This window comes from Phyllostomus hastatus, unplaced genomic scaffold, assembly GCF_019186645.2.
Source record: "Phyllostomus hastatus isolate PE091 unplaced genomic scaffold, TTU_PhHast_1.1 phas_scaffold_216, whole genome shotgun sequence".
Lineage (NCBI taxonomy): Eukaryota > Metazoa > Chordata > Mammalia > Chiroptera > Phyllostomidae > Phyllostomus > Phyllostomus hastatus.
Genome location: NW_025334018.1, coordinates 22295790 through 22308637, shown reverse-complemented (window position 1 = coordinate 22308637; position 12848 = coordinate 22295790). Strand labels below are relative to the sequence as shown.

General features: G+C 57.4%; 1 protein-coding gene across 8 annotated transcripts in view; it reads left to right on the top strand.

Annotated features, from left to right (window-relative positions):
- The window catches only part of PTBP2 (polypyrimidine tract binding protein 2), a 43869-nt gene that overhangs the window by 16955 nt on the left and 14066 nt on the right, over positions 1 to 12848 (top strand). For all 8 annotated transcript variants that reach the window (XR_006783156.1, XR_006783155.1, XR_006783157.1 and 5 more), the window contains exons 4-8: positions 7273 to 7445; positions 8408 to 8551; positions 10267 to 10431; positions 10517 to 10627; positions 11913 to 12108. Coding sequence is in view for 5 of the 8 variants with exons in the window: in XM_045816667.1 (XP_045672623.1) it covers positions 7273 to 7445; positions 8408 to 8551; positions 10267 to 10431; positions 10517 to 10627; positions 11913 to 12108 (789 nt within the window). In the remaining 3 variants the exon portion in view is untranslated. The remainder of the gene's footprint in view (positions 1 to 7272; positions 7446 to 8407; positions 8552 to 10266; positions 10432 to 10516; positions 10628 to 11912; positions 12109 to 12848) is intronic.

Sequence of the window (12848 nt, the reverse complement as noted above, 5' to 3'; positions counted from 1 at the left end):
CCGGTGGCTCGGCCAGTCCCGGGGAGAACAAGTGCCCGCCCAGTGCCGTCCTGGTCCTGGGGACGCAGAGCCGAGTGTGTGCGCGTGGCGTGTGCTTTCAGGTCCACAGGGGAGGCTCGCCACGGTAGGCCGAGGTGGGGACCTGCGGTGACGCCCAGTGAGTGTCCGGTGGCTGGACGCTCGTGTACCATCTAATAGTGGAACTTGATAGAAATTAAAAACAGGAAGACAGCTAGGGAACTACCCGATATTTAAAAGTTGAACTATGCGACTCTGAGTGACACTTGAATCAAAGAAGATTTAAAGGCGTATTTCTGACTGAATTAAAGTGAGTATCAAAATACCAAAATTCACTGGATGCAGCCCAAGAAGTGCATGGGGGAAAAACAGGTCTGTACCTGTAATTGGTAACCTATCTCCTTATATTAGAAAACACCCATACTAGAGAGGAGGAAAGTGTGAATATTAAGAAAATAAGTGAAACGTAAGTTGTCAGTATTGGGGATGAACGTGGAGATGTCGCTGCAGACTCCACAGCGTGCAGGAGGGGAGCAAGGCGATACTGTCAGCAGTGGTGATGCCAACAGACTGAACCGATGGGATGAGCAGACAGGTCCCTGTACAAGTCCGTTTCCCAGACCAGCACGCCCAGTCATCCCGTGCAGATGCAGGTCAGCTCCGTGTCCGCCACACAGGGAGGTTTGATAAATGTTTCCACAGAGGCGTAGGTGGTTTCGCTGTTGAGTTTTTATGAACCTTTGCGGTAAGACATGATCAGGACCTTGAATAGACTCTCTCAGAAAATGGAGGAGGGGTCCTGTGCCCCTGACTAACTCTCGAAGCCCCTGTGAGGGGCAGCACGGGACGGACAGGAAGTCACGCTCGCGTGCTCGTGGTTTCGTGACCGTCGGTGCAGACCTCCGTCAGGAGGGTGAGCCGGTCACACGGAACGTTCTAGAGCAGGCACTTCAATGGCTGGCTGAGGTCCGCCCCAGGGCTGTGCGAGTTAGCGTTCGAAAGGGAACTATTTATCACAACAATAGGATAAAGGGTGGAAAAATGGACAGAAACACAACATCTGCTCATGGTGGAGATCTCGGAAAACCAGCGAGAGAAAGGCGCACAGGTCGGGGAGGTCCACCTCGAGCCCACGGCCAACTCCACTCCGAGGGCGGACACACTGCCGACCGGCTGCTCCTGCAGCAGGAAGGGGAATGGAGTAAGGGCGTTTGTTTTCACAACTTTCTTTTAGCTTTTTGCTTATATTAAGGGAGGAACAATAAAAAACATAAAGATCAGAAGGGAGGAAGTAAAACTATCTTTCATGATCAACATAGTTTTTAAAATAGGAAATCAAAGGGATTTACAGAACGGTAGAATGAGTAAGTGAATTTAGAATAGTTACAGGGTACATGTTCAATACACAAAAGTTTTCCTGATGTTATTAGCAAAGTATTGGAAAGTGAAACTTAAACACCCATTTACAGAGACTCCACGATTCAAGCAATACATTGAACCAAGTGTGTGCACGGCACGTGCACCAGTAACTGAGGGACGCTGCGGTGAGGCCTGGAAGACGGATGGGCACACGTGCCCACGAACGGAAGGGCTCGCTGTGCTGAGACCGCCGTGTCTCCCCAGACTGGGGCGGACTCGCGTCTCCATCGTTCAGTCGAGCCGGACCGGCTTCCGAACTGGGATTGAGAGTTTGATTCTGACGCGCATGTGGACGTAGAGGAAAGGCCCAGAACAGCCACAGCCAATCTGAGAACAGTGCTTTGGTCACAAAATGGGAAGGAGGAGTCTTTTAGTAAGTGGCATTAGAACAGTTCAATACACGCGTGAAAAAGTAAGAAACTCAAGCCTTCCACACAGCGCACCAAAAAATGAGATGGAATACGTACCTGTAACCCCCACAACTAAATGTACGAAGCCACGAAGAAAAAGAAGTCATGGGATAGATTCACAGCCTTGGGGCGGATGAAGGTTCCTTCAGAGAAGACACACTCAAGACCACCAGCTGTGCACAGACCGTCTGAATGAAGGGCTCCTCTCCAGAGGGCCTGGCGAGGCCGTGGGAAAGCCGGGCGCAGGGCGGGCCGGGCGCAGGCCGGGCCGGGGCGACGCTGGTCAGGCGCAGGGCCGGTGCCCCTCCCGGTGTGCGGAGAGGGCTTGCACGTCGGTCGGTCGGAGCAGCCGGGCCATCGGACACAGACAGTGGAAGGCGTGGGGCCGGCCGGCCGGCCAGCACGTGGAAGGACAGCCGGCCGTCAGGGACACACGCGTTCCAGCCACCGAGACGCCGCTGCGGGCCAGCCCGAGTCCAGCTGGAGCCGAGCCAGGGCCCCCCGCTGTGGGCAAGGGTGCGGGGCCACTGCAGCTGCCCCCCGAGGCTGGAAAGCAGCCTCGGGGGTGGGCCTCAGGGGCACGTGGAAGCCCGGGAGGCCGGGCAGGCCCAGAGGGTGCCCGTCTCGGGGTCCTGTCCCTGCGGAGGTAGAGAGCCGGTGGTTTCTGCTGGGGACACCCAGACTGCGGTCGCCGGTGGGTGCAGAGGTGCCCGAAAGGAGGACGGTGGGGCGTTCCGGGGGGGCGGACGTGCTCCACGTCAGTCAGCAGAGCTGTGCTGATGAAACAAGCGGCTGTGTGACGTCGCAGAGCGCTGGCGTGTGAGATACGCGGAGGGCGGTGACTGGAGGTGGGGCCCGTGGGCGTGGTCTAGACACAGGATTTGACTCGTCATGCTCAGGAGTCTGGCCTTGGCCAGATTCCCATTTCAGAAAAGATTTTCGTTGCATCTGTGTTTTCTAGGGGTGGGAGGGGATACCACTGAGAGAGGTATCACGCCCTGAGTTCCAGGGTCTCAGAACTGGGAGGAAGCGACGTAGCCAGAAATCAGGACGTCTGAGCTGCTCGGAAGTAGACTGGTTTGGGAGGAATGCTGGGGGCTTTGTTAGGATCACTGGTTTGATGGATGATACGGTTCCATTAACAAAGGAGGAGGTGGAAATGGAGATTTCTTTTGTTAAAAAGAAAGAATAATCGGTTACTGCATTGCTTTTTAGAAGTATCTTTAGGAATGGTAGTTAATGCACTTACTGGGTGACCGAAGAAGGAGTCCATTCTCTTTGTGGGGATGGAGAGGAAGTCTTCCTTGAAGTCTCGTTTTAATGTGAGAAGCGTACATGCACTCAACTTGTTTCACCCTCATGTGCACAGGGGAAGTGTCGAGTGGTAATGTTTTTTTATGACACAGAGAGGTGAGGAGTCTGTATGTGTTCCAGCAGGACCCAGTTTGAATACTGCTGCTTATGGGAACATAACAAAACCATTGAAAGCTAGTGGTTGTGCTTGCCTAGTGGTTGGAAAATTATACTCTTGTTGTTCAGGTGTCTCAGAACAGGACTTCTGCAGGCACTATTACAAGGACGCTGGTACGGCTAGCAGACACAGATCAGGCTCTCATTCTTGCATCCCAGCCGCACCCAGACTGGTTCTTCTGGTTGGCCTAACTAGACGCCTGTTTCCGGGGGCATCCGTCTCGACAGCCTTTCCCCGTCCACCGTCCGGAAGTCTGTTTGCTACCCGTTGTTTCATTTGAGGAAAAACTGATTTTAGAAGTGAGAAAAGTTAGTGTTACTAAAAACTTTGTCTTGGGTAAATATCTGATAATTCAGTACATTAATACTAATTTTGTAATAAATTATTCCTTCTTCAGAAATAAAAGACAGACATTTCAAAATGCAGCTAGCTCCAGCTGGCACTGGGGTTGGATTTTGCTGAAATCCAGTCTGTGACTCTCGGGCAGTGGGGCGCAGGCTCAGGTGTGGTCTCCCGAGTCCTCCTCTGGAGCTGTGGGAGTGGGACGTCGCCTCACGGTGGGCATGCATGTTTCTGCCAGTGCCCCCGCCCCTGTTGTTCTGTGACAGCAGGATTTGTTACCGCTGGAGTGGGGCGTTTTGCCTTACTGAAAAACTGAAATCGTCCCATACCTTCTGGTCCATGCTACTCCGAACTCCGAGGTTGTCCCTTGAATGTCTCCATGTGGACAGTTCCGGCACGGGGTCCTTCCGTTTCGCTGTGGTGCTTTGAGATGCTCCAGAGCCTCGCTCCAGTTTGAACATCTTGGGGGGGCTCTGGCCACAGGTCCTCGTGCGCACAGAGGTAACGAGAGCCTTCCTCGGACGGAGATGCTGTTCCGTCCAGCCCGTGCGGCAGCGCCCGGCAGTCAGGATGCGCGGAGCTGCAGCCGGGTTTACTGTGAGCCGTGTCCCCTGCGTGTGGAGTCCACTGGGCGCGGGCAGCGGGGCAGAGGTGCCGTCTCTGGATTCCTGGGTTTCTCCATGGCTCTCTGAAACTTCTGTTTTCCCATGCAGGAGTGCAAAGAGTGTGAGTGCTCACGTTCCTCAGCTCAGCGTGTTTCTTTAAAGCCAGTTCCGTGACGCTCGCTGGGCGTCACCCTGGGGTCCGAGACCGCCTGGAACGAAGCCACTTGGCCTCTCACGGTCGTGCTTGGTGCAGGAGGTTGCCGGCGTGTTCGTGTGTGTAAAGGGTGTGCAGAACGGACGTGACCTTGGGTCTCGTTAAGTCGTCTGCTTCCCACAGACAGATGTAGTGTGACCCTTCTGAACGGGACCTAGTGGGTCGGCATGCCGTTGAAAGCAGATTGGTGGCTGAGTGGGGACTAAAGTCACGCGTTTGCAGGTTAAATGAGAAGGTGCTGCAGTGTCTGCATGAGGGAGCTCAGGCAGGAGGAGCTCGGGACCAAGGCCGCTCAGGGAGCCCAGCCGTCTGGGGCCGTTGTGCGTCAGCAGAGGGTTCAGAGCGGGCCTCCGGTGGATCGGGGGCAGGACGGCTCAGGGGGCGTGGGAGGCGCTGCGAGAGCAGAGAGGCTTGGTGAGGTGGGGGGGCTCGCCGAACAAGCCCCCCGGCCTCGGTGAGACCCCCGTGTGAGCACTGTGCTGCAAGGCTGGTGCGGGTCCGGGGGTCCCGGGAGAGCCGGGCTGGGACCGGCGGTGAGTGCGTGCGCTCACTCGCTTCAGAATGAGGCAGAACGCGGCGTCTGAGTGGGCAAGGGAAGTGTTCACGTAGAAGCACTTTCTACGCTCCGTTTGTTTTGGACTTAGGAGCAGACTGTCCTTCCTAAGCCAAAGGCTTCAAGGAGGCTGAGTAATGCATGGAAAATGGTTTCCTGGAGATTTCTGCAATATGTAGGCAGCACACGTAAGCAAAAGCATTACTACATCTGTTGTTACGTAAACTCTTAAAAACTGTCTAGTTACGGTGTGGCACGCCCAAACCAAAGCTTCTGGGTTTGCCTGGGGACCGGAAGCGAAGGGGCCGCGGGGCAGTCCGCAGCCTGGCCGGGGCTCTGCGGCCCCGGGGTGCCGTGCGAGCCGTCTGGAGCCTGCTGCGGTGCCGCGCCCGAGGGGCCCTGGCCCTAGGGGGGAACCGCTCCCTGTGTTCATCCTTTTTCGACCTCTTCCCGTCCTCACCACTTAGGGGCTTGCTGACCCCGAAGAGCTCATTAACTAGCGCTTCCCTGCGAGCGGCATCAGCGGGTCAGGGTCAGAGCATTCTTGCAGCGAGCCGACAGTGCTGGCACGGGGGCAGCTCGGAGCGGGCGTTGAACATCGATGCGAACTAGTCTCTTCTCCTGCCAGGGTTGGGTGGCCTTTTGCCTTTGGCGATCATACTCTAAAAATCGTTTGAAAAGGGAAGGTCATTTCCCCCGTAAGTGCAGAGTTGATAGTATCTTTACTGTGGAGTTCTTTGCCTGCCCTTTGCCAGAAGGAAGGGGCAGGTTAAGTAGGAAAGCTGAACAGTGCTGGTCTGAGTTCTCTGACGACCAGAGCCCGCAGCCCTGGGGCCCGGGTCGGACTGTGAGGGCTCGTCCTTTCACGCCAACGAGCGGGCGAGCGAGAGGCAGCCGGCGGGCCGGACGCCAGCCGCCCCGACGAGAAAGGGGCTCAGACGCGGAGAATCTACTTCCCCTGCCGGTTCCGTGTTTCAGGGCGTCGTTGTTTGATCTTTTGCTTCATTTACATTTTCAGTGAACAGGCTGCTGGCGATTTTGTTAGGTGAGAAGCTACGAGATGGAAAGACCCGCCCCCTCTTCCCAAGGAGCTCGGGGGCGGGGCGTGCACAGGTCCGAGCGCGAAGGGAGCGGCGGGTGTGCCCGCCCGGAGTTGCCCGTTCAGGGCCCCGTTCCGGGCCCTGCCTTCTCTCCTCCGAACTGAGCCTGCCCAAGGGGTTTGGAAAGTGCTGGCTGGCTGGCTGCGTGTGAGCTGCAGTGAGACTCTGAGAGTGAGACACCACCTGACACTGTACTTTGGCAAATAAATCACCAAGTGAGTGCCCAGGTCACCTCTCAGAGATGCCCCCCCTGACCGTCCGGTCAGGCCGCGGGCACACCGCCCCCTCGGGTCCTCTGCCGCGTCACGCCGGCCTCTCCCCTGGGGCTGGGGCGTCCGCCTCGTGGTCTCGTGCGCTGCTGTGCCCGAACCAGGGCCACACGCGTCCCTCACACTTGGCACCACGTCCGCCACCGGCCTGTGCGTGGACCTGGAGGACGCTCAGCGTGAGACGACCTTGGGTGGAGCGTTGCCGACCCCGTAGGGTGTGTGCATGTGCACGTTTCTCGGCGTGCAAGGGGCCTGTGGTTACCGTGAGGCTCAGGGTGACGGAGCCCGCCGAGCCCAGCGGCCGTCTCGGGCGGCCGTGAGGAGTCCGGGTAGACGGGGCGGCGGTGCGAGTTGGGGGGGCGGGGGGGACCGTCGTAGGGCAGCGCTCGCCGGTGGACTGTGTGGTCACTGCTACAGCATCGTGCTCTCCGGTCCCAGGTTTGAGTACGGTGTTTCCCAAACTGAACAATTCAGAATTTCCTAGGTCAGATGATAATCTCCCCAGTATCTGCTCCCTCGATGTTTTACATTTTAAAAAGATTTTGTTAGTCTGTAATATGATTAAATTGCAGGATAATTGTGTTCTTTAGCTACTGGACAGTTTCTTTATGAAGTCACATTTTCATGTTTTTGCTTCATCACTGACTACTTTGTACATACACTGTCCAGAAACACGCACCCAAAAGTGATGGTAATTAATTGGCGGATAGGGTTGTCTTTCTTTCTTTGTAACCACAGTTTCTGAATTTTTAGGAATTATTCCAGTATTACTCAGCTGTGTGTGTGAGTTCTTTCATAAACATTGTTCTGTATTTTGTAACCGAGACAAAGAAAATTAATACAGCAAAGACTGTCCACTCATGCCTTTCAGCCAACGGCAATGACAGTAAAAAGTTTAAAGGGGAAGATAAAATGGATGGAGCTCCTTCTCGTGTTCTTCACATTCGGAAACTGCCGGGTGAGGTGACGGAGACGGAGGTGATCGCTTTGGGCTTGCCTTTCGGAAAGGTGACCAACATCCTCATGCTGAAAGGGAAGAATCAGGTAAGGTGCTCTCGGGACTACAGGGCGTCGGGCCCCCGACTGCGCGCGGGTGTGAGTCCGCGCCTCCTGGTGACAGCAGGGCGGGCAGCGGGGAGGGACTCCCTGGAAGGAAGTAGATCCCTGCTTAGTAGACCCCTAAGTGTCAAATGTAGCGGGCGGAGGTCTGGCTGTGCTGGTGGGCGGAGGGGCGTCCAGGGGACCGCTGCCGGGAGCGGACGGAGGCGGGCTGTGGTTTCCAGGTTGTGCCTTTCGCGTTCACTCGGGGACTCCAGTCAGGCCCGGTCTCAGTGAGACCGTGGAAACATGCAAACGAGTGCTGCGTTCCTTTTCCTGTGGCTCTGCCCTCTGTGAGGTCGGAAGTCGGTCGGGGCACCGGTGGTGTCTTGGCTTTGAGTGTCTTCCGTGGAAATGCTCGGTGGCATAAGGAGAAAGCAGTGACCCTGGACGCCCGTCGCTGCCCAGTCTAGGCACGCGGGAGTCAGGTCCCGTTCCAAAACTCCGGTCCGTCCGGGCGAGAGCGCACGGAGGGGGCCGTTCTTCCGAGTCTTAGTCACCGGGACCTGGCACGTCGGACGCTGTCCCCTCGTCTGTCCAAGTGGGCTGCTCTGACAGTGGCGTTGTGAGGCTTCTGCTGTTCTCTGGGCTGGGAGTGGGGGGTCTGGGGGTGCAGCCCGTTTAGATTCTTGGTCCTCCGTGCTTGGCCGGGGGGCCCACTCGTGGTGTGTGGGAAGCGGGGGGTGCAGGCCCCGTGCGCACAGAGGCTGGCTCCTGGGGGCGCCCGGCCTTGGGTGAGGGCTTTGCGGCGCTGCGAAGCTGAGCCGCTGGGCGACTCCGGGCTGAGCGCGTCCTGGATGTTGGCGTTTCTGGCGTTTCTGGTTCGCGGAGCAGGTGAGGCAGATACTGAAGCTCGTCTGAACTCCATTCGTGACACCATTACATCTGTTCTGCATTTGTGATTTTAGGCATTTTTGGAACTAGCAACGGAGGAGGCAGCTATTACCATGGTTAACTACTATTCTGCCGTGACCCCTCATCTTCGTAACCAACCGATTTACATACAGTACTCCAATCACAAGGAGCTGAAGACAGATAACACTCTGAACCAGGTGAGTGTGCACGGGGACACGCGTGACGTGGCCCGCGGTGCAGCGGGGCTCTCAGAGCTGCCTGAACAGAAGATGAGACTTAGTCACGCTGAGGCGTGTCTGTGGGCCTTATCTTGTAATTTTTAAGACATTTTCTTGCAGTAGATCCTTAAGTGTCCAATGTTATGTTTATTTACAAAAGTATGTGTGGTTTCTTCGTATTTTAAATTCATGCTGCACGATTTAGTTCAACAGTAGAGCAGATCTGTAGGTCGGGCGTTTGAGTGTGTGTGTTGATTTTAGAGAGGGCGGGAGAGAACGTGGGCCTGTCGTTCCGCTGACTTGCGCGTTCTTCGGGGCTTCTGCCAGCAGCGCGTGCCCGGTCCCGGCGTCAGGCCCGCAGCCTGGGCGTGTCTGGGCGGCGCTCTAACCAGCCCTCGGGGCTCCCTGATCACACAGTGTGTCAGTGGAATGGCCGTCTCCCCACTGAGGTCACCATGTGATGGTTGACACGGACACGGTGTAAGTTGACCGTGCACCACCTGCTGATCCGATGCACGGTGGTCACCAGGGTGTCTGTCAGCTGACAGCCCGCAGAAGGGTGACGCTGGACAGATCTGCCTGTCGCTGGCCTCTCGTCATTGCAGCGTCTGTGCTGCTGGCGCCGGTCCCACCGGTCGCCCGAGCGTCCTGCTGCTGTCGTGCCCCTTTCCTGTCCGCACACGGCAGCGCTGGGTCGGGAGTGCTAGGCGGCGGCCGGTGCAGCTTTTTTAAACTTGAAAGTGATGTGGACGTATTTGTCATGGTCACACGTCACAGTTACTCCTTCCGTAATGACTTTTGACCCCAGCTGAGGTGGAAGGAAGCTTCTCTTCCCAGGGGGTCTGTCACCGTGGTGACAGGAACAGCGCAGCCGTGGTGGCAGAGGCAGGCATTTTGGAGCAGTTAGCCCACGATTTAGCCGATAGGTTTCTGAAAAAGTACCGTGCTTCCTCGGTCCTGCATGCGTACTTTGTCACGCTCCACGATCCCAGAAGCCAGTGTGTGTGACCGTGCCGGATGTCCGAGTGTGCTCGCAGTGTCTGGCCTCTCGCACATACACTAGGGGTGCGCCGGGCCTCCCGCTGTGCGCCGGGCGCCGCGGCCCGTGTGGGAAGCGTCTTCATGCTCTGAGTGTCTCGACGGACGTGTTCCCGGCAGTGCAGTGGCTTTTCGCTAGAGTGTGCGTCAGCTGTTCTTCCAGAAGTTTTGGTGTCAGAAGTTACACCCGTATGAAAAAAGACTTAAATTGTATTGTGAATAGTGTTTTAAGGTAGTATTAGAAGTAATACGATTTATGGGAGATCTTTTAGATAATAGAGTAACCCCCTTCTTGAGGTTTAGCATTTGCCTTTTTTATAGAGGTTGAAGTTTTATTGTTCTCTCTCAACTTCTGCTTAAAACGTTCTCTGGTTATATTTCTGCTGCGTTATCAGAAAACGTGGTTGCATCTCAACGGTAATCAACCACATTGCCTCTCCGCTTGCTCAGGGCTGGTCCCACCCTAGGCGACTGTTCTGCAGTAAATGCTAGAATATTTGAATTGTAAGCAGACAGTGCCTGGCTCAGAAGGACTATGTGAACGTTGCACTTTATTGCGTGCGTTTTGGAAGAGGACGAGCTCATGGTGTGTAGCGTGCAGCAGGGCGTGAGCGGGGGCCCGGCTGTGCTTCTGAGGCGCTGCTCTCTCCCTGCAGCGCGCCCAGGCCGTGCTCCAGGCTGTGACCGCCGTGCAGACGGCCAACACGCCGCTCAGCGGCACCGCCGTCAGCGAGAGCGCAGTGACGCCCGCCCAGAGCCCCGTGCTCCGGATCATCATCGACAACATGTACTACCCCGTGACCCTGGACGTCCTCCACCAGGTGCGGCGGCCGCGTTCGCGGGCGAGCCGGTGCGGCAGGGGCGTGGCCGCGTGGCGGTGACGTGTTCGTTCTCGCGTTTCCCCAGATATTCACTAAGTTCGGTGCGGTGCTGAAGATCATCACGTTCACGAAGAACAACCAGTTCCAAGCTCTCCTCCAGTACGGCGATCCAGTGAACGCGCAGCAAGCAAAACTCGTGAGTCTAGAGCTTTTTCTGAAATAGGCTGCTGTTTCTGTGGGCCGATGCACACACAGTTCCTGTTGCTGTTGTCATTACTGTCACTAGTAGCCACGCACCTGAGCACGTGGCGTCCCAGGTGGGCGCTGCTGGGATGCTGTTGGAAAGCGCAGTGTTGGCGGCGGACGGAGACGTTCATTTTCAAGGATGGCCCTACCTGCAGCTGTCCACGGGCCCGCGTGGTTTCCGCAGTCTCGCGCAGGCTTTGCTTTCGGGGGAGCAGTGCTGGGTGGTGGTGTGGGCGCACGCCTGGGCTCGGGCTTTGCCTCCAGAGGGCACGTTCCCCGCAGAGGTTCCCCGTCAGCCTACCGTCCTTCAGGCCCACGGCACCGACCCGCGTGTGCGGAGGAGGGCAGAGGCCACTGGGAGCCGCCCGCACGTTTCCCCACGCCCTGCCGTCTGTCTGCGTGCCTCCTCCCGCCCCGGGCCAGCCCGCGCTCCCCCCCACCCGGCTCTGGCCCCTCTTCCCCCTCACTCTTTGTTTCAATTTCGTCCCGACGGGAGTCGGCCTCACGTTTCTCTCTGTGCTGGCTGCTGCTCACCGCCGTCCCGAGCGAGCCTGAGCCTCTCCGTGCGAATGAGCTACCGTGACTGTCCGCCTCCCTCCCCGCGCCCTGTCCCCTCCCCGCGCCCTGTCCCCTCCCCGCGGGCTTACCACCCGGCTTCTCAAAGATACGCTCTGCTCCCTGTTCACACTTCTCAGCCCCGCCGCCTCGCTCGGCCGTCGCCCCACCAGGCACTCGGCCTCACCAGGGACCGGGCAGCATCGCCGACCCTCGCTGCCCACCCCCGGAGAGCCCACCTCTGTGGACTGTTTCTTCCCTGTCCAGGCCCCGCCTCTGCCCGGGGATCTCCCCTTCCCACTGCCCCGTCCTGCCCGTGTGCCTCGGACAGGGCTGGTGTCGCTCGGGCCTCCGGTGCCTGGTGAGCCGTGGGCCCCGGGCTGACCCTGTCAGCACAGCTCCTGCCACCCCTGCCCTCCTCCACGAAAGGATTTTTAAGCTGCGTGTGCGTGTGCTGGCTGTGGCCAGGCATGCGCGGCTCTCCCTGCTCTGAGGAGATGGTGCGGGGAGAGCCGGCCCCTGCCCGGCCAGGCCCGTGGGAGAGGGAGAGGGAGGAGGGAGGGTGCGAGACCTCGCCCGGCGCCTCGGGGGTCCTCGCCATGGGGCCGTGTCGTCGGCGCCGTGATGCTGGCCGACCTTTGCTCCTTATCGTCACTCGTGTCCTCTGTTGGCTCTTGCAGGCCCTGGATGGTCAGAATATTTACAACGCTTGCTGTACTCTGAGGATTGACTTTTCCAAGCTTGTGAATTTGAATGTGAAATACAACAATGATAAAAGTCGGGATTACACCCGACCGGACCTCCCGTCGGGAGACGGACAGCCCGCGCTGGACCCCGCCATCGCCGCGGCGTTTGCCAAGGAGACGTCCCTCTTAGGTATGATGCCGTTGTCTGTACCCCTCTCTCCCGCCCGCCGGGCTCCAGTAAGTACGGGGAGCCCTGCTCCGGGGTGTACGCACGTGGGCTGCGTTGGACGCTTCTCGGGGGAGACTCGGTGAGGGGGAGGTGCCGCTCAGTTCTGAGTGACGTGTGTGCACTTTCACGTGGGTGTCGGCTGCCCGGGACCGAGTGCAGGCCCAGGTCCCCGGGCACATTCTGCGTGGTCCCCGGGTCCCCGGGGCTGACCTGCGTGTCCTCCGCAGTGCAGCGCAGCACAGCACCTCGGCAGCAGTGAGGTGAGGACCCAGCATGGAACGGAGGGGGGCAGGGTCCACCCCCTCCTGAAAAACTGCAATTTAAACTGGAAAGAATTTTCTGTTCAATTTGGGGATTTATTTGGTTTTTGTCTTAATGTATTTTTCACCTTGTTCTACAATGGCTTTGACGCATCTAAGAAACACAAGGCAAAAACCTGCAATTAATAGTTGATGGAGTCCACACGGAGAAGATAAGGGACAATGTTATTTTGTTACAAGTAAAATGAATGAAGTTATAACGTAAGACGAAATGCGATGTATGTGAGTAACTCTTAATTTTTGACACGTGTAAGGTTATCTTCAGATGACCACTTACAGGACGTTAAGGTAACTTCCCCTTTCCTCTGCACATCCGGTGGGTGTCGCGGCCTTGACCAGGCACCGCGCAGTGTTTCGCTGGTGGAAGTGTCCTTTGCACAC